The sequence below is a fragment of the Hetaerina americana genome, unplaced genomic scaffold (assembly GCF_022747635.1).
Source record: "Hetaerina americana unplaced genomic scaffold, ioHetAmer1.1.p SCAF_4, whole genome shotgun sequence".
NCBI classification, from domain to species: domain Eukaryota; kingdom Metazoa; phylum Arthropoda; class Insecta; order Odonata; family Calopterygidae; genus Hetaerina; species Hetaerina americana.
In genome coordinates, this window is record NW_027286985.1 from 83,245,369 (window position 1) to 83,267,813 (window position 22,445).

General features: G+C 37.1%; 1 protein-coding gene across 1 annotated transcript in view; it reads right to left on the reverse strand.

Annotated features, from left to right (window-relative positions):
* The window catches only part of LOC139692491 (transient-receptor-potential-like protein), a 133,438-nt gene extending 128,402 nt beyond the window's left edge, over nt 1-5,036 (reverse strand). Inside the window, exon 1 of the mRNA XM_071590709.1 lies at nt 4,977-5,036. Within this exon, the coding sequence (XP_071446810.1) occupies nt 4,977-5,036 (60 nt within the window). The remainder of the gene's footprint in view (nt 1-4,976) is intronic.
* Between the last annotated feature and the right edge of the window lie 17,409 nt (nt 5,037-22,445).

Sequence of the window (22,445 nt, forward strand, 5' to 3'; positions counted from 1 at the left end):
GAGCTTAGAATTGTGATGTTGATTTTGTGTTGCATTGTGGATTGTCGGAGTCGGTAATTATGGCATCAGTAGTTGACTCATGTGTTATTTCGATAATGTGATTACTGTTTGTGAACTATGGCTGCTGGTAATGGGTAGCACATCTGTTAGAGAATGCCATTATGCAACGCTCTACCCACTAGACTACACCGCGTTCCCAGGCAACTGACGTTAGTGTCCACATCGGTCAATACGTAAAATAAAAAAAAAGAAGATGCACAATAAACGCAACTTAAAATTTAATTAACAGTATTCTCATCAGACTACTGTAGTTTCAGAAATTTTAAATTTTTCCTTAAAGATCCAATGATGTGATAGATGACTAATATTTTTTAAGACGGTCCAGATTACTAACGATGGTAATTCTGGCGTAAAATTACTTTTGTGCGTAATGTTTGAAGCACCGGGCAAATTATACATATATGTCACGATCTAATTGAGTAATTATGTCAAAACGTTCACCACCGCCGCCAAAATTATCACAGGAGTACGGTGAATATAACTAAAATAATATTAAAATTAAAATAAACTGTTTGGCAATTAAGGTCACATTACATTTGAAAAAAGAGGCTGGTGATAATTAAAAAGTGGGCTTTATAGTCAACCACACAAACCAGAAGTGACAAATTGTGTCGGAATAACCGTAATGAGGCTGGCGGTTTTTCAAAGAGTCCTACCGAAATGTGTTAGTTAGTAAATGTATACAGGAGAGTGGCAGTAACGCAGGCAAATGTGATATCGCAAAAGACATAAAAGTCAACCCATTCTGTACTGAAATAGAAACTGATACTGGAACTTTCATTTTAGTACTGGAACTCATCAATTTAGTGCATCTTACAACATTTCCAATCCTTTTTTGTCGTATTTTCAAGCTCCCCCTTCTATTTTTCGGCCCCTCGGGGGTGATGCCTCATGCAGCCCGCTGCCAAAAGCGGGGCGTCAGATTTTTTGCCAGTGATTTAAAGGTGCGCTCCATGAGTTACATGAACTTGAATTGACAGACCTTCCCCCTTTTCACTTCCCAGCTCTGCACTACCTTTCTTAGAATGTTGACGTCTGTCGTATACATGATTGGTTAATTTTTATTCCCTCCTTCGTCGTGTACCAAAGAAATATCTTATTTGACAAAATTGACTCTTTTTTGAAATACGCTTTCCGCCAGCATGTAAATATATAAATTTGGACGTTTTATTTCGAGGTTTTTAGTGAATGTTTTTTACCTTTTCCTTTCCTCTACCTTATCCTCCCTTATCCCATACCCATCCCACCTAGTACTTTTACCCCCTGCCAAACACCTTTATGGTGGATCGTGTGGTATTTATGTAGATTTAGAAACTTTGCCTTCGACGAGTGCGAAATTCTCAAGAGTTGTTTGGGAAAAGAATTTCTTAAACGCAGACATGAATAAATACTCTTCTCTTCAGTTCCTTTCGGGGTATCAAATGGTAAAGGAAACGCAGTTTTAAGATAAAAAACTATCCACTTACAGTAACTAATCCCTTTTATTCTGCCCCATGATTAATTTTAGTCCTGAATGTGAGTGATGAGACTGAAGGGGATCACTGTGATACAGCCTTGATTGATTGGTCACGTACGATGATAAATGGCCTAGAATTAACAAAAGTAAAATAAAAATGACGTGATACTTTACAGATATGCTTGTTTTTCTTAGCTAAAAGAGATCATAAAAAATTAGCTTATTGAACAAAATACCATCGCTAAAATTTCGGGATATTCTTTTGATGAGGTTAAAAAAATGTAAGAAAAGCCAATAAAACTCAGTGACACTGCCATTGCATAATATTCAAAGTTTTGGTGACGGTTTACTGTCTTTTATTCTGAAAAAAATGAAAGAAATACGATTAATAGACTAATCTACGGAAAACGTTGGTCAAAAAAATTAATATAAATGCGTGATTTGACCGAAATCCATGAGTGGCAATTTTTTTGTGACCGCGTCAAAGAAGTCACGAAATGGAGTGACACCCTGAGCTCAAGTACGGAAAAGTTAAATACTTTGAATTGAACGGGGATTCTTAATTCCATTACTACCTAATACGATCTACGAGATGGTAAAAAATTTAAATGTCAAATAACTGTTGTTTTACAAATTACGTTTTAAAACGGGTTTAACGAGAAACTTTATGCTAATATTTCAGGGAACAAACGTTTCTGAACTAATATAAAATATTTGGTCATTAAAATGAACTATTCAGACCAATGAAAAGGACGCAAATGATGGCTTAAGTACTTCCAGAAATGATTAGAAAACTCGCAGACCGTATCCCGGAGAAATATGCAATGGGTGATAAATTTACTACATTCTGTATATTTAAGAATTTAAACGGGTCACCGATCAAACCAACGTTATTTATATTTATGTATGTTCCTATTCAAATGAAATCGACGCTTTTTACTCTGATAGACGTTACCTGAAAACCTCCAATGAACGAGCGTGGATGCATGGCATGTCAAGGGTATCGATAACAAGAGTAACTGAGCAAAACATGAATAAAGCACTCAAAAATGTTGTGGTCAATTAGGTAAACCCATTGCATGTTTGTCATCGTTTTAAATATGCACGACTCGAATCCAAAATTTCATTGAATTCATTGAATACGACGCCCCTTTCTCATCGAATCTCAACCTATTTTTTTAATCAAATACGGAATACTGATTTTTTTTTCAAAAGATGAATAACGAAATTGAATCCAATTTTAAGCACATTTATATTTTAATATCATTAATTCATTCGGACCCGAATTTTCTTCATTCCATTGGGACCTCAATCAAATGCAAAAAAATATAAATTACGCGGTTTTAATTTCAATTTATGGGCCTGTTAATTCTTAATTATAAAGCACTATTATTATATTGTGTTCACTTTTGCTTGTGATGCATAAGTTTCACGAAGTTCAATTCAATAGATCAATGACAAAATCCTAAAGTGTTACTTAATGCACTCTTGGAGAGATAAAATGAAAGTTTTCTACAAAATTAAACATGGATTCCATGCGGTTGCCATCGAATCTACGTCCCATTTTCCACTTCAATATCTGTTTCTGCATACTGTACCAGTTTGTGTTAAATAGATGTTTTTAAAGAACAGGATGTTTTTCTGAACTGTGGATATTATGTTAAATGATTCTTAGTTATCAATGAATAAATTAATGAATCAGACCAAATTCTGTTCCCTTAGGTCTCATTCGTTTTAGCTTCATATTGGATAAATTAGTATCAATTCACCCATTTCAGCCTTCTATTCGTGGAGAATTGAATGCTTATTTAAAAAAATTGGTCAATAGTTTTGCATAAATATAGTTACAGTATAGCGTCGATTTTCTGTCAGTTTTGGTATGAAATGTCAGCAAATTTAGGATTGCAAGCCAAAGGTAGAGAATATTACAGCACTGATACGATTGGTATGATATGAGAATCAGAATAAGAAAACGGAGGACGTTTTCTGAAAAAAGGGATGCTATGTTAATTTATACAACTGGAGGGCATAAATGTGAACAAATAGAAGACTCCACATAATTAGGAAGTGTTCCAGACGAAGGTGGACAGTGTGGAAATTGAAAGAATTGCGTCAAATAAGAGTAAGTTGCTATCCTGCACTTTGAATTGAACTTAGAGTTTAGATTAGTACATATTTTAGTATTAAGCGTAGCTCTTTTCGTTGCAGAATATGTTTTGTTAAGAAAAGAGGTTAAACATTGGAGAATTTTTGGATAAGTGTGTGGAGGAGGATGACAAACGGCAAAAGGACGAAAAAAAATAATAAAAAAACATCAGAAGATATTCAAAGACGACAGCAAATGTGGGCACACTGGTAATTAAGTGTTGAAACCATGATATCAGAAAAAAAATTTGGTAAGCTTTGTATAGGCGGAAATATTGAAAGAAATGGTAGGCTAAATCAAATATCAAAATAGAAGGGCAAAAAACAAAACAAATGGAACATTATACCTCTCTCGGAAGTGTTCTGGACCAAAATTGTAAAAGTAGTAGGGACATAAGAAAAATAATTGTTTTAGGCTAAGAAGCTTTCTCAAGGAGGGAGGAAATGATGACAGTGAGGTTGATTAGGGTTGTCAATAAAATATTAGTGAAAATTGATTTGGAGTATGGTTTTCTACCGCGCGGTAACATGGTCATTGAAGCAAGATGATAGGCATAGATTGGAAATGTGGGTGTGGGGACGACTTTTGAAATGCGGGTGTGGAGAAGGGTGGGAAATAGGAAATGGACAAAACGAAAAACAAACGAGCAAGTTCCAGGCATGGCAGTGGAGAGGAGAAGATTGTTGGAAGAAATCCAAGCAGGAAAAATAAATTCCGAGCGTTTTAATGAGCTGTGATAGAGGGAAGTTGAAGGCTGTGATAGAGGGAAGAATGTTAGGCAAAGTCAGAAGGGGTAGGAATTTCATAGGCATGTTGGACGAAATAAAAGGAGGAAGGTGGTGTACGGAATTGAAAAAGCATTTATTGTAATCTCCTATATAAGGTTAAGTTTTTGCTAGGTGAGGCAAGTAAACTTTTGTTGCACAATTGATTAGGTTTTCTCCAGACAAAACAGATCTTTACCAGTAGAATTCCCATAATAATAATAAGAGGAAAAAAAGGGAGATTGTATGCATGTGAAATTGAAGAAGAAGTAATAGTATTAAATGTTGCAGAAGGTTGGATGCCACATTAGTTGAGATTTAAAAGTGTATCAATGCTTTACCACTTAGCTCATTAAGAACGTACCTTCACCGATAGGCTACTTCATAGCAAAGAATTCAAAGCCTTTAGTGGGGATAATCTGATTATACAACGCTTCGGTTGATAGTAATACTGCAGGAATATAAATAGACACTAGAACGAACCCCAAGCGAGGGTTTGGAGCAAAAATTACGTGTTTAGAGAAATGTAGGGGCTTGGCGTTGAACTAACCACACCGCTGACTGGCCCAGCATTCACTCGCCGAGAGAGATTATTTGACCTCTGGCACATTATATTTGTTATTAAAATTCAACTCATAAAAGGCGTTCCATTCAGTCAATAACTTTTAGGTTATTTGTTTCCTGACTTCGGTCCTCATGCAGTATTTTGGGAAAAATGATTGACACTGGCTAAATTCGATGATATAAAATGGCTCGAACGAGGTCACGATGATACTACATTGCGTTAAAAATAATCTAATTCAAACAACCGCATGATTTCATGCAAAGAACTATTTCGAATTGATCGCATTTATGTACGTTCCTCAGGCTGCTCAGGTGTGAGTGGTGGGAAAAGAGTCAAGATGGAGAGTGCTAGGCAGTGGAGTGAGACAAGGATATTTTCTATCCCCTCCAATTTTCAGCAAATACGCAGAGTGAGTAATGGAGGCATGGGAAGTGCTGTAGATATGAATCACAGCCGGTAGGGACATAATTTCTTCTGAGAATAAAGAATTGGTAATTTTTTGTGCTAATAAACATGGGCATCCTCAATACAATTTAATGAATTCGAGTTTATCTGTGAAAAACTTGGTAACAAGGTTGTTTCTTTATTGGTGAAAGATTTTGGGTTTCTATTTCTCGTTTAATTATACATTTGGTCTGAAATTTAATGATTTAAGCTTTATCCATCTTGCCATTCTATAAATTTAACGGTTGTCACTATGCCGAGAAATCAGGATAGAGTCGGCAAATACCAAATTTCGCAAATTTGCAGGGTTTCAGGCTATGGCTTGAAGTGAATGCATAAAACAGAGCCGATTTCTGCGGTTCCGGTGGTACGCGAAGCAATGGGTGAACGGAATAAAATTTTTGCATAAAATTGTATTTCCAATCCTATGAGATATCCATTGTAAGATAGCACGGGGTTTAGGGGATAACACGGGAAAATTACGTTATTTTCGTCGGGAAATACGGGGTATATTTGGGAAATGAAATCGACATTGATTTTTACCCAAGGTTGGACAAAGTGTATTTATTTTTAATCAAACCCTGAAATTGATTCCGGTAATTATCGAGTACAATGCACACTTGTTTTTGCCTTGATTATAAGCGTATCAAGGCGTCGTTGTGTGTGATGCAAATTTGACGGTTATAACACTTCAAACGAGTGTAAAGCAATGGCGTAGTGTTGATGGAAATTTAATGAACATGTGTATTTTCTTTTGAGCCAATGACCATATTTTGAATCAGGTACATAATTTACCGTCATAATCAAAATTGAGATTCGCGCCGCACTGAAAGACCCAATTGTAGTTGCAGTTTGGCCGGGGGAGGAATTTGATACGTGAGAATCGTGTTTGTCCGCGCGGACAACACACACAAAGCATGCTTGCTGCCAACCCTTTTGGCCAAAATCCATTATTGCGTCGACCGTTTCCGGATAAAAAGGTGGAATTAGTGGCCGGCACAATCCGTCCGGAAAGCGAAATCACCGTAATACGGTTCCAGGGTCAGGTGAATTGCTTTTGCACTCTTGACCCCTCCGTTGCATCCAACACACCTCTTAAACAAATCCACTCGTGTTGGCAATGGAATAATGCTGTTCAATACAATTTACGGTTGTATATGGACCCCCCTTATTTATATGTTTGTATTATTGATTTAATTCTACAACTATTGACAAAGTTGAGACACATTCGTATTTTTAATCAAATGTGGATTCAGCCATACAAAATGCATCGCCATAATCAATGAATTTACTCTCCTTTTCGTCGTTAATTTGAGGATTTGAGTTATCTTAGGATAAAATTTGATTCAAATTAAACATTTTCGTATAAAATTAGGAGAACTGTGTCGCGTTGATAAATAAAAATGAAAATCTAGTATTTTTTCAAAGTTTTTATCATGCCGTATATGCCTTTTTTGTACCAAGAGACCAAGATATAGAAAATTTCAATTTCTTGTTTTTAAGTAGTTGGACGTTCAACCGGGAAAATATTTCACACCGGCTCTTATCAAATACAACCAGTCCAACCGATTGTCCACAGAAAATAATGACACCCAGGTATTCATGCGAGTTTGATTTGCTGAGTATGTCCGGAGATGGCTCTAATATTTTAATTCGCAAGCCTCCAATCGCCAACCTAATCCCCTTCACATTATGATCTACCACTTACTTCTTTGACTGTAGATTAGCATCCGATCGCGGATACGCTTGAAGTGTAAAAAATTCTTTAATGATCTCATGTTCCTTCTTCTACCTGTCCTCATGTAGAACACCTTATCTCTATTGCAAAATAATGGGTTGAAGTGATTCTCTTTTCTATTGAGTAACTATCTTTTTCCAATGTTTCAAACACAGCTTTGAAATTACCAAATATCCATGAAACTCTGTCGATGATAACTATGAGAAATGGTGTCGGGAAACACTCCACCGTGGATGCATACAATTTTCAGAGGTTGGAAGAATTATTATCGAGACTTTCTCTCGATGGAAACCAGTTATCTGGAGAGGCAAACCGCATGACATAACGATTTATTCTTGCCTCCACATTAATATTCATGCTTCTCTGGTAAAGACGAGGAAAGCATGAATAGCGTTCTTACATGGTGTCGGGAGACATAGGGAGGGATTTAATACATATTTCCGCTTGTTTCTACCCTCCATTAAGCACGAGTGTGTATTTTACGTGTTTAGTCCTTCCCTATGTAATCCCAGCAAATTGCCTCTCTTTGTTGCTTGGAAACACGAGCGGCGGCTCTTTGAAATTAATCCCCGGAATGGGTTTAAAGGGTTTCCAGAATCCCTTTCGGCGGACAAAAAGCTTAAAGAACGAAGCCTTCTCTCCGTATATAATGGATTTAAGGGCCCCCTCATTCTCCTCTCTCCCACCCCCATTTCAGCTCCGAATTAAGGACTGTAATAAAGGCTCCCCGATCTGGTGTCAATGGCGACAGTTTAAAAGAATCAACAACGTCTAGTCTTTATTACGCATCATTTTACAGAGCTTGGTTTTGTCGCTATGTATTTTTTTACTATAGACATTTGGCTTATGGGTAGGTTTTTAACTCTCTCGACGACTATTACTCGTTTCAGTTGGCTTCTGAGCACTTCATAACACCAGCGCTTTCGCATCTACGCCATATTATTCTTCAGCTCTTCAAATGTTTATTTTCTCTTTCATTCCTTTCAAAGTGTCCGTCCCATTCACGTCGCTGTTTGTCAAAGTTCTTTCCACTTTAACATCCCTCTTGATAACCACACTGTCCACTCTACCTACATTCTTCAAATTTCCTTTGACAGCCTGCCTACTTCTCCTATCATATATGAAATTTATTTGTATTCCGCTCATTCAACTAATTTTCTTTATTTTTATCCTTTTCCATATGTCATTAATAACCAAGCATATTCTTCCGCATAGAAATTGAAGGGTAATGCCTCAACAGCGACATTAGCAGAGTTGCCTGTATTTCCTGCACAGATACCGGAAGAATTTTTCCACTGGTCACCGTCAAAGATTTCCCATACTTCGTTTGAACTTGTCGAAGGGAAGCAGTTACGTGTTTAAGTGTTGGATGGTGCATTTATAAACTGTCGCATTTGCACGGCTCCAACTAACTTTGTAATCATCAGTATGCAGTAATTCGTCATTATATCTTTTTGCTTTAAAAACTCTTATACTTTCACAGTGTAAAAGGTTGCCTGTCCGGTAGCTCAACTGACGTACTTGGCCGGGACTCGAAAGATCGCGGTTTGAATCCCAATCTAGGTGAATGATATTTCCACAGCGCAATTTTTTGTATATCGCATGTTTTTTATTTGATGTATATTGGGTTAAATGGAAGAAGGGACCATTTGGTCTCAATTTCGCCCAAATAAAGACCTCTATCTATCTATCTACAGGGACAATATACCTGTAAATTGTCCCATTTCCTCGAAGGCCGAAATTTTTTAGGCATAAAATGCTACATATTCCAGTCTTAACAATTCTGGTCCTTTGGTCTATACTCAAAATCAAATAGAAAATATAAGTGTGTGTAATAATCCGGTTTGTAATTCGAATTTACTGATATTTATCATTTAGAGCCTCTGGATGAAACGCAAATCGCTACGTTGATTTGTACTTAAAATTAAGGATTCTATCCTGAAAGACCGACGTACTATCACAACATATGGAATCTGTGGTGTTGCATACGTTCCAGGATAGTAACTAAAGACATCTTTTGGAGTACGTCCCTTAAAATATGTCAAGGAATAATAAAAGAAAAACGTTTCCAGGGAAACCTCGTGTTAACTTTATTGCAACCGGATCATATTTTCTAATAATTGAATGCTCTTATTTTAAGTGATGAATGAGACCTGAAACCCATAGGTTGTAAAATCAAGCATAGATAACCCTAATCCTCCACGGAGGTATGTAATCTCGCCACTTAGTATCCAATTTGAACTCCAACGGGTTATAAAACGATTTTCGATATCATCTCATTTTTTCCGATATTAATTAAGATAAAATTACATCACATAGGAGAATATTTTGGTAAATTCTCCCACATGACGTTGAACTGATTCTAATTTTATTAAGTGGACAAAATGCTTTGCCCTCCGTTTATGCAAAAAGAGAGAAATACTAACAATCTGTCTTCATGACGCTTGCTTCTTTTGAAGAACTAACTCCCCGAGGAAACAATTGACCTAATATTTTCTAGCTTAGAATTTTATCTATATCCGCTGTGAAGTGATTAAATTAGCTGTCCTGCTAAGGTTTTAAAGAATATTATTCGATCGCAGAATATTTATTCAAAGGATGATTCTTCATTTCTTCACGCCTTTTATCGTAAAATTATTTTATTTTAGAGCGTTAACAGCATAGAATCCTAAAATAAATTGAGTTCTGTTCTTTATTTTTGAGAGAAAGTATCTTCTTTTCGCAGTCTGATTGGGAACCATTTACATACCCAAGTGAATTTGTTGGAAGCTTAACATTCCAAATTCAGTGTTAACGTGTGACGACGCACATGTCTTTAATCCGCGCCGTAACGCTCGTTGGTTAGTCTGACGAGCTCTACTCTCACCTATCAAACCAGCCTTCCGGTTGAAGGCTGTTGATAGCGTAAATAAATCAAGTGCACGACAGGAAATGGCACAAATTGACGGCCTTGTAGTAAGATCAGCGGAATCATATACATTTCGGTTTATTTGATCAATTATGTGTCGGCGCGAATGCAAAATTCATCTCGATCAGAGTCCGAATGTCACAAATTTTGGTTCGCCATTATGGAGCAAAGCCCGTCATAAACGTAATCCGGTGATAAGTGTATAATGTAAAGATCCACATGAATTTAAGTGTATTTCAATAATTGATTTTAATTTTCATCTTTTACTAATGAGAAGATGTACAGAGTTATGTTATTGGAGGCATGTGATGATCCCTCGCAGAAAGGGTGGTATGAATCGAAAGTTTGGCTCGAGCGGTGTGCAAATAAAAATTCGATTTAAAACACCTATAAATATGTTAACATGTCTAGATGAACCTAGAGTAATTCATTCACACTAAAAATAATGAAATAAATATTATTAGATTCACTACTTGACAATCTCAGGGAAAAATGGTTTCAGGAATGATCCGTTGACTGTTCGGAAGTGAAACGAGATCCTTGCCTTTGCACAAATACTAGTAAACCCTTATTTTGCTACACCCACATTGTCTAAAATCATCATAAATAATGATTCCATGGTCCATAAACTTTGTTGTTAACATTTCTGTCACATATTTTCTTCCCGTCTTCCACCGATACAAAACAAATTCTCGTGTCTATCTATTCCGGGGAAAAAATTAATTTCAGCATAACCTTCCCGGGAGAATGAAAATAACTGTTGGATACCTGAAGTTTGCGGAAGTGACACTTAAAAACATAGAAGATATCAAATAAGTCATTCGTAAGATTTGCCACTTTCAGATTCTACGTATGTTAACGTCATTCTCCGCTCTTGCGGGAGGCGGAGGGAGAAAATGAGAGGTTTGGTCGGAATTTAAGACACGTGAATACCAATTTCCTCATTCCGATTTTCAATGACCTCCCCAAAATCCCCTCCCAAAAGTTAGTCCTTGAATCCAGATTTTCCTTAGCAATAGAAATATGAGAATTTTTAAAGTTCAAACCTAGAGCCCTTAGAATTCTTTACATTCCTATGACTGAGTTTTTAAGAACATTTTCTAAAATAAGAGATTTTTTTATAAATCAGTTGAAAATAACTTTCTTGTATATATTTTTTCTTAATAGGCCTCATTTTTTCATACGTTGAAGTATTCTGCACACTTGTGATCTCATTCTCGCATTAGCGTCTTTAACTTTTATTTTCCTTTAACCAGACATCAGCAGCCGACCTAAAAACTCTCTAAGACTGAAACATATTTATAAATATTCAAAAATAATATAGTAAACTCTTTCCTACACTTAATAAATTATCATGTGCTGTTCAAAAATTGTTGAAAAAACCATAAACTGTAAAGCATTCTGCAGTAGATAATTTTATGCTCGTCAGGCTTGCGGGCATTCAAATTCAGAAGCCCACCTTGGTGGGCGTTCTCAGGCGTATTAGATCAAGAAAAATATTTTCCTTTCTTCGTGTGAATTCAATAAGTGTTGATTTTCCGAGTTCATGATTTAATGATGCACGCTCGAATAGTCTTTCTTTTTCACGCTGAGGTCCTTGCGTGTGATGTTGATCTTTTTGCTAATGAGCGGAGTTCACTCTGCTCGAGAACGTATTGGAAATCCTGAATGGTCATTTTGCCCAGGCCAGTGACCTTGTCATCGGAGCATACGGGATTTTGATGAATTATTGCACCAGGAAGTTCGAAAGCGTTCCCATTCATCTACTACCCCTTTTGTCATGTAACGAATGGGAATTTCGCCTTCCTTTATTAAACCTCAGTTTTTTCATGGAAGTGTCCACTATATTAGTTAAAATGTGACAAACAGGAGGCGGACGTGATCCAAGCACGAAATGTACAGCTAGCAAGATATTTATATCTACTACTCGCCGCAGTTATGGAGGAAAAATCACTAAATTTCGGTGGAATGCAGTGAAATATACTCAGTATTTAGAATTAGGTATTTGGAAGTTTCTAAATAAAATAACCATCTTTCAGGACAAAAAGCAATACATCCTATCAATAAACCGTCCTTTCCTCCCCCCAAGTATTTATTTTGTATAAATGCATTTGTTTTTCTCAGATAAGTTTTCTTTTAAATCGCAAATTCCCATAATGACAATTTTTAAACTCTAAAAAAAGTGTTCCTGTAGAAGAACACCACCATTGTCTCCCTCTAAAGCGGCAGGAGTAGAGAGAGGAAACAAATAAAGATATAGTTTCACGTCCATGGAGCCAAAGTAGGAAGATGTCGTTTATAAAGTGGACCCAGAGTAGTGGGTGATGTTGGAGAAGTTATAAAATGATTAACAAGTGAAGGAGCCACACGTGTACCCATTACAGTGCCTTTTGTTTGTGTGTAGAATTTATTACTAAAATTGAATGCATTTTCCGAGAGGACAGGTTGTGAAAGTTGAATGAGGAAATCGGTGGAGGGTGTGTGTGGTGTGGCTCGCAGGGAGAGATGGATTCTAGGCCTTCCTCGTGGCATTCTGAATGTGACGGCCAGCCCGTCGAAGCATCATAAGTAACTATTTGACAAAAAGACCATTAGTGATTAGAACGATATCTAGATTGATAAGCATTAATAAATAATGATTTCCCTTTACATAAAATATTTTTTGCTACAGTTCACCACATGCAATGACGTTACAGGCTGGTAATTACATCGCATACTTCTTACTCTTTTAATCCCTAGTATTTTATTTATGTGGGTCGCGGTAGTGCAGGGGGTGAGCGTTGGACTGCTGACCGGAGGGTCCCGGGTTCGATTCCCGGGAAAGGCACTCTGGGCACCTGCAGCTCCACCCAAGCTATGTGATTTTTCGGGTACCAGGTCTTCCTGGGAAACCATTACCGGCACAGGGAAAGGAACTGGCCCCCCTACCCTGATGTGTGAATTTTACACGCCGTCGGGCTTAGTACTGGATGAAATCTACCATCATATATTAAACCGACCTTCGGGTTGATTACTGTGTTTATGTTTTATTTTATTTATGAAGCATCCTTTCCTGTATATAATGAAGTTATGCAGTCAAACCTGGCGCGTTGACCTGAAGCCACTAACGTTGTTGAAACCGAATGTTAAACGAGTATAAACGGAGGAGGTACCGTACACAATATATAAAATCATATTCCTTTAACACAAATACGGTAAGTTTGACTGATATATTAATCGCAGTGTATATATGCAGTTTTCAAATTAAATTATTCGCTTACGTGACTTGATATTTCTATTGCAAGAATTGATCTGAGAACGCTTGAACAGCGGATGTTTTTCACCCTTCTTTTATGATACAGGTTGGCGTGGTTCTACCTGCACATGAGACATTATTGATTGTCCTTTTTAATGATTATTACTTTATCTTCAGTTGGACTGAGAGTTCAATGGTAAAGTTGACGCAGTTGTATTCGCGCGGAATCCTTCATCTAGTGAGAGAATTTTCTTTTTATTCACTGAAGGTGCTCTCGAATTTTTCCCTTTGTGCGGGAGAGGAAGTTGGTAATGGTGGTCGTCATCGTCGCGCTACTCCCGCCATCCGACGAACGTTAATTCTTCCGACCTTGGACACAGTACAGAAAAAGGTATTTCATGTTCACTTAAGCAATGTCCCAAGTTGACGTTACCAATATTTTGAACCCTAAAAGTTCAGTCTTAAAAGTAGTATGACTTATTTTTTCCCGGATAGACGGACGGAAGGGTGGCAATTTTCTGGCTGAGTTCGAGGGAGGAGAGTCTCATAGAAGACTAGATACTGGTGGCAGTTGGCTCTTAGTCTTTGTGGAGTGCAAATATTTCGTTTACAAAACCTCTATGACGTGACATCACTACGCTCCGTCATGAACCGGTTAACAGTTCAGCGCTCAGCTGTCAAATTTTGCGTGAAACTGGAAAAAACTGGGATAGAGACTCATTAAATTTTCAATGAAGCTTATAGTGATAACGCGATGGGTAGATTGGATGTTTTTGACAGGCATAAGTTGTTTCGGGAGGGTAGAAAAGATGTTGAAGACGTCGAGCTTTCAGGACACCCTTCTACGTCAAAAAGAGTCGAAAAACTTGCAAGAATGAAAGTTTTTTTGGACAGAGATCGCAGATTAGGTGTTCTACATGGTTTCTAATGAGCTTGGCATCTCTTAAAGGGATGCACATCCACTTGAGACCAAAAATATGGATATGAGAAAGGTGAGTGCAAACTTGGTACCGCGAATGGTCTCGGACGAACAAAAGGAAACTCGCAACCAGATCTGACAAGAGCTTTTCGACCATGTGATGGAGAATCTAAATTTTTAGACATTGCCCCACCAGACTTCATCCTCTTTCCCCGCCTCAAATCCGTGAGAAAGGACGTCACCTCGGCTCGGTGGAAGCCTTACAACAGGCCGTTACGCGGGAGCTTAGCAGCATTCCGAGCGCTACCTTCCAGAAGGCGTACGAGGCGTGGTAAACCCACTGGTAGTGGTGCGTGGAGGCATAAGGGTGGTCGAAGAATTTTGATTAAATCGGAATTTCGATTAAACTTTGCAGTCTAGTTCTTCACCGGGTTAAGTAATACCGCTGAACTTTCCTCTTACTGTATTTCACAAATTAGTTTAGGTCAAATTTCGAAAATTTTATGAAACTATCTTATGGTTTGGTATGCCTGTTTCAGATAGAACAAATTATGTTCTGCTTATAATTTGTCTAATTTCTTCAAGTTTCTTCTTTTATCAGGATATCATTTCCTAACTGTCCTGTATACAATGCCTGCATGCCATTTTTCTGTCTAGATTTCTTCCTCATACAGTTCGATCTATTGTAATTTTTTTCAATCGACTCAGTCCTCCTACTTTTGAGACAGACCTTGTAATTGGATTTTACCAACCGCGTAAATTCAATTAAGTAATACTTTTACTTGCCCCTTTTTACAGCATTGTACTGATCCGCTTACTTGTGTTCGCTCGAATAAGCATTGGTAAATAAATGAAGTGGGCAATAATAATATTTATTAACAAACTTTTGTTTTCGGTGAAATTGAGAAAATACCTGAGGAATGAAAACATTCAAATTATAGGTACGTTGCGGGAAAAACCAACTAGGGAAGAATCGAATCTGTAACTGCTTTTTTAGCCAACGAGGACGACGCCATTGATACCGGTGTGTGGTTGGGGCAATTTAGGATTCGGGCGTTCAGGCATGGAGTTCCTGGATTGAGTTAACCTAAAAATCAATGATTGTGTTATGAGAGAATCAGGATTGGATCCGCCAACAATATGCACGTACGGAAGACTTGTGCTTCAGTGGTTGGGTTATGTAGAATGGTAATGGATGAGAGTCGACTCATCAAGCAGATAAACGAGAGTAGAGAAAGTGATTACAAGCGGGTAGAGGTGGACCGATTAAGTCATGAGTGGAAATAATTAAAACGGGCTCTCAAGAAAACGAGATCTAGGGAGTGCCCGGAAGGAAAGAGCTTGTATGAGGCAACGCATGAATGTTATATAGCCGAAAGAATTACAAGGGGACAGGAAAATGTGGAGTGTATATCAATGAAAGTGCGAACGAGGGGGTATCGTAATTATTACTAAAATTAACCAAAATGAAAACTAAATTTGTATTTGCATTGAGGTCATCTACGTAGTTACTTTCTAGAGTTATGCATTTCTCGCAGTTTTTCTTGACCTTTTCAAGATTGTCATTGTAGAACTCAGCATATGGCGTCGAAAACCATTTATTCACCATTTGAATGACTTCAAATACCCTGGCTCGCAATGTATTGTTGAGTCCTGGGAATAAGAACAATTCGCTTGGAGTGAGACTGGGAGAATTGGGTGGATAAGGAAAAATTTCAAAGCCACATCGCCGCTCATGCCTTGGTCGCGATTGCAGGTCGAGACGTGCTTGCTTCTGGAAAGGAGCCAGCAGTCGTGGAACCCGTGCTGAGACCTTTAACATGTGCAGTTTTTCGTGAATAATTTTCCACGCACTGGCGTCACGAATATCAGTGCATGGCCAATTGAATAGTTTCTCTTCAGTCCAATCGGATAAAGTATTCCATTTTCTTCATTGTGGCAGCATTGGCCATTAGTGATGGTCATTTAATTCTTGGATAGTTTGCAAGGGACTTGTGACCAGTTTGAAAATTGTTTTCCTGCCTCAAAACTGTGTCATATGATGTGCCATCATTTCCATTTACAACCATTAAGTAATCGTAGATTTCCCGTGCACTGTAACCTTTCAAATGAAGGAAATTCATCACAGTGTGAGCCTTTATCCTCTCCATACTGTGAGTTACTGTAACCTACGGCTTCTCGAAAAAAACGAATCAACATCAATAGCTGTAAATAATTACATTATGGACACAAAATCAATAAATATACAAAATTTTATTCAGCTATTTTAGTGATTTCTTAGTAATAATTACTTAAAAGTGGTGTCCCCTAATAAATATTGCTAGGTAAATGCCACATTTTTCTTTACATCTATAGTAATCATTCTAATCCTAAATATCTGGATAGATCTTTTTAACAGTGTGAAACGTTTTCATTTAGAATTCTAGAGTGGGGATTGTGCTTCGTTGGCCTCTGCGTATTTTCCATCCTCCCATCTCACCCACGTGGGCCTCCCTCCTTTTCCCCCTCCACGACACCTCCCCTTAGCAATTAAGTTTCGAGTTATTCTTTAGAAAATTCTTTTCGTTGATTCGGCAGAGGGAAATAATAATTGCATTGCTCCTTAATTGGAGTCGTTAATTTCCCTTTCAAGAACACGCTTGAATTAGTTTGGTTGGTTGACTGGTTAGTTAGTAAGCCAGCGAAAGAGGACGAGGTCTTTGCTAAAGCCAGCGGAAGTGCATCCTGGTGGGAAAAGGGTTGGAAAGGCGAAAAAGACACAGAAATTCAGTGGAAAAATGTGAGGCAAGGGGAAACATAGCGTCGTCGACGAGTTTTTTTTAAACGAAAGTGGCGAATAAAATGCTTTAACAAGCGTCTTTGGGTCCACCCTTTCTTCCCCGTGTTATACTTTCGAGTGCATCATTTATGCTTATGGAGAGAGTCGTCTTCATGTGCTGTCCTGTGTGATAATTTTTAACTTAAATACTTGTATACATACTGTACTAGTATTATAAAAACCTTTCCATTATGTGCTTTACAGTGTCTTGATCCTCCCTAGAATCGAGCCATAAATTTGTTTGAAGTTTAAAGAGTACCCATTTTTATTCATGGGTACTCTTTTACCATGCGACGCCGTTCAAGTTATCATGGAGCTCTGGCTAGCTCAAAAATATTTAGAATATATTTTAATTGAGGTCTTCCAAGGATTCGAACCTGGGATACCTCCAGTCAAAAACTGAAAGCTCTCCCGTCTAGACTAAAACACTGCTCTTTTGTTCTACCGCAGTCTCACAGATCTAAAATATTTGAAGAAGACACGAAAGTCTGATTCGAAATGCGAGGTACGGGGTACTTTCCAACACAGTAGGTACTGAGTGGGTTGATGGGCATTTTAGATACTCATGCATTCATAGTAGTCGGCCGCGGAGCCTCTTTTTAAAGTTACGCGTCAGTTTGCAAGTCATTATAATTTGGAACTGTTAGAGAGCTGAATATTATAAATGATACAGAACCAGTTAATTACGTACGTTGCACTCAATGAAAATATTAAAGATGTGTGTGACATTCAATTGCCTTCGAAAGGTATGTTGACTAGAAAATCGCCCGAACTTAGTACATCTTTGGATATCCATAGCATGAAATTGAATACGGGATACTGCATTTAGTTTCCTAGCTTCACCCACTTTACAACCAAGTCGCATCTTGATTAAAATATGTCGTATTCACCCAAATCTTCAAGAAACAGATAAGTAGAAGAAAATAAGTTTTTGACATATGCTCGAAATTGTAGTTTTGGGAAAGACTTTATTGCATAAGATGAAAGAACTATTTTTTTCATTATCCTTGTGTTAGAAATAAATGCGACTTCCGCAGATAGTCAAGAATCACCCATACGAAAAATAAAAAAATAGATTTTGAACGTAAAATTTAGGTAATTTATTTTGAAAAAAGCAGTTACGTGAGGCCATAAAGTATCGCACTATTTTGCGGCACGTTTTGTCTCCACCGACGATGTTTCTTTTAATGCTTATCCTAAGTAAAATTTTCAGTAAAGTAGAAAGCATGCATTTATTTTGTAGATTTAGAAAACGAAGTCCCTCCCGTGGAGTTGACTTAAGCCACTTTTATGGCGGCAGTATTTATTCAATTTATTCATTCTTTAGGATTTCATGAAAGCAGACGAACAGCAGCAGTAGAGAGTTGCGAATGCTACCCGATGATTTATAAATCCGCAGTGTGAACATCAGCATGTGCGTATTCTCCATACTGCATTCGCCTACTCGTTTTTCTTGGGATGTGCTATTACTAAGATTGATGTTGATAGATACATTAATCAAAACTCACTTTAAACTGTTAAAATATGAACTAATCATTTTCAAACGACGGCTAGTGGTGAGATGTTACCCTTTTACAATGTTTTTAGTAGAATTAGACGCCATTTCATGACACATCTCTAGGTTACTTTCTAAATGAACGGCAAACCTTTATTAGAAAGCAAATGGTTACTTCAATTAGTAGCCACAATGAAATAACCATTTTCAGTCTTTATTTTTTGAAGTGTTATCTAATTTAACGGTATTCATCATCGTAGTACGTCAATACAATTTTTTCATATTTAGTTTTCTGTGTCTACGTTTAATGTTATGTTACTATGAGTTGCCAATCTCCTTAGCACATCTGTGATATTGGTGGGAATGGTAGATAAATTGCTTTTAACCGGATATTCCTGCAATTCCAAACCAAACCCTGCTTTGTGCCAACTCGCTGAACGTTGATGGCAATATCTTTGAGGCGAAGTGCTACATTAGTTTTAATTAGAATAAATCTTAGCTTGATGGGAATAATGAGATGATTTGCTTACGATAAAATTAGATGGTTTGGAAACGAAAAGTATAGGAGCACTAAAGAACTCTACGTTTAATCACTCCTCCGTCAATTTAATTTCTTTAATTCTTCTTTTCGGGTAATAATGGTGGGCCACACGGTTAAGTAAGCAATACAGAGTTGTTTTGCATGGCTTCAAAGAACTCCTTCATGATTATTAGGAAGAAAATAAAATATATTCAATGTTTCCAGGCTTAACTTTGTGGAAATCGATTGCCACTGAAGTAAAAGAACAATGTATTTTTCCACTAAATCGTCTATTCGGTATAATTAGTGTCGATGCATTGGCGTCATCCTCAGGAGAAAGGCACCTATAACTAGTTATAACGAATAAAAAATTTTGTAGAAATATACATTGACTTTTTTACTTAAGTGAAGAAAATAAAATTACACTTTTCCACAAAATACAATATTTTATTTCCGACCGGTTTCGATTGAGTGAATCATCACCTAACTAGAAAACAGTACGCTGTTTCGAAATCAATTGCATATAAAATACACATATATGCTGTTAGAACACCGCATTTTTGTTTACTTCATTGCCATCGCTGTTTATCAAGACGAACCCTGTTCGATGGGAAACATCGTTTATTTACAGAGTCCCTCTTAGAGATTCTCATGTAGCAACCTGTATTTCACCATCATAATGTTTGCATCATATGTGTGCACATCAATTAATGTTCACTCCATAATTGAAAATGTCAATCAACTTCAATGGTCTTAAAGTTAATTGTATTTGGTTAAAATATTTTGTGGGTGTTATTGTTTAAATTTATTATTTTATAGCAATGAATTGTATCAAGGATTTTTATAAATACGCAAGTATTCTTCCATTTTTATCTTTGAGCGTGCGAAATATAGTACAGTTCAGCATGTTCAGTTTCAGATCCAGTAATTAGTTTGAATCACATTCTTGTTTCAGAGTGGGAGTTGACACTTGGAATGATCTTTTATCCTGTACTCGAGATATGTTTTTTGTAAGCTTTCCGGTTCCTTTGCCGAAGGATACTAAATGAATTTTTCATATATCTCAAACATGATTTATAAATTTTGAAACTGAACGGTACTGTGTATCACATCATGAGCATACATATGTGCTGTAAACTTTGGAAAAATTGACGGTTATAAAGTAAAGAGTTTCCCTTAACTTCCATTAAAACTCTGATAATGATAGCAGTTTACCATTGCTCCGGTCCTAATACCAAGAGTTCGAATACTTATCAAAACTTGAGAAAAGTTTTCAATCAATGGTTTCAAAATTGACTGCTAGTGCTTTCACATACACTTTTCACTTTTGTGAAAAGTAGACACGAAAAAAGTTTACGTGTTTTGTTACCAAATATATTTGATTGCTATGAATCGTCTGTCCAAATAATTCTGAACCGAAATTTCTGGGAATAGATATAATTTAAATACACTCAAATTACTTACCTAGGTATATACAAATACTGACATGAACTGACGCAAAGGACATCAGAACATCAAAACGTGCAACTCTATAAAATGAAAACAGCGTATTAACGGGATGAAAATATGATTTGGGAATAATGTTAGGAAGTTAGGAGATAATTAAAAGACTGAAATATACTTTTAAAACTGATGTCCGATTATTTTATGCCCAATATTACTGTTTTTTCGTTACGTTCTTTGTTCAATTATTATGTAAAACAACCAAGTGAATTCTATTTATTCTGGTGTACACTCTTAAGGAGTTAAAAATGAAAGCATTCGTGCGAAATTGAATCCCGTGGAGATTCTTTTGGAAGGAATTACGCAAATCTCTCCTCTCAAATAAGCAGCTACTCCCCACTCTTGCCATGCACCGTTTTCCTCTTTATTTCACTCTATTTTGGGTTCTGTAGAATAATATGACCTCTCCCTCCATCTTACATTTACCTCCCCCCCCCTTGCACCCCCATTTCTCCACCTCACCCCAACCGTCTTTCTCTGGAGCAGAAAGAGGATTTCGTTCGAAGGAATAAATGGATGAAAAAAGAGCAGCAATATAACAGTGAGGGAAACCAGGAGGAGGTTTGGAATAAAATGGGAAGCTCTTTTTTTCTTACTTTTTTGATGAAGGAAAAAAATAGAGTCTTGAATCCGCTCTGCATTATTTTATTTTTTTAGGTACACCTGCGCTGCATAATTCATCACCGTTTCAAGGAAATGCATTAAGTGCTCTCTTTCTTTTTGTTTCAAACTGGTTGCTCTAAAATTTATTAGAAAAGGGAAGTTTGTGGGGAGGAGATGGTTGCGTATGAGTGGAAATTAGGAAAATGACGTGTGACGCGTGTGTTATTGTCTTTTGCTTCTACGATAATTTAAATATATTAAAAAATGGCTAATGACATGGTATTTACCTGGTTTCGTGCTTCTTTTGGTTTATTGTGATGGAAAAAGATGCGATACAGAAAACATTTCTTCAAGCATTCACCCTTCTCTATTTTTGAGGCAGTTTCGAGCTTCATGCTTAAGTTCAGTCTAAAAAGAAAGAAATAAATATATGCATAAGATCGTCTTATTGCGCGACTTCTATTCTTTAAGGCGGCTTGCGCGTGACCTGGTTCTTGGGGGCGAAGCTTAAGGACAATGGCACCTATTTGATTTTGGAATATCGAGGTGAATGTTTGTGGTAGTAGCCAAAATCCTAGAATTTTAATTCAGTGCTCTGATCCCGGCCATCTCATTTGACGAGGAAAAATTTGTTTTTTCATAGCATGACACATTATCTGTAGTATTAATGTTTAATAACATGCTACAAGGTTCCCTAACATTCTACAATGGTGTGGCCTTGATAAAAGAAATAAATCTTTATTAATAAGTTCTACGCATTTAAGACGACAGGTGATATGCCTATTAGTTCTCGTATTGGAACATGGTTCTCACGGTCAAGGGTTGTGAATTAAATTTCATTTTCATTAAAAAGGTGTAAATTATGTAAACGTAAGTTGTAGAATCGATGGGCGATGAAAACAATTGAACTTGCTCAATGATTTCCGGAATATGATTTGGAAAATACTTGTTTAATGAACTTTCTTAGGCTCCTTATGACCTCAACCATCGCCTCGGGGGTTCAGATTGGCAATTTTGACACCTTCTCCCTTCATCTACACCGTAAAATAGCATCCTCCACTTATTAACGGTCTATTTTAAAAGTCGTTTAGGACCTCTATTGTACATCTATGTTTATTATCTTCTTTATTTTCTCATCGCCTATTTCGTGCATTAACCTGACCTGTATAACTCTTCCTCATTGATCTTCCTATTTGTCCAAAGTAGTTTTTTCAATCCTTTTCCCCTTTTCCAAATATCAAAATTCTCTTTTATAAAAACCCTATTCCTAT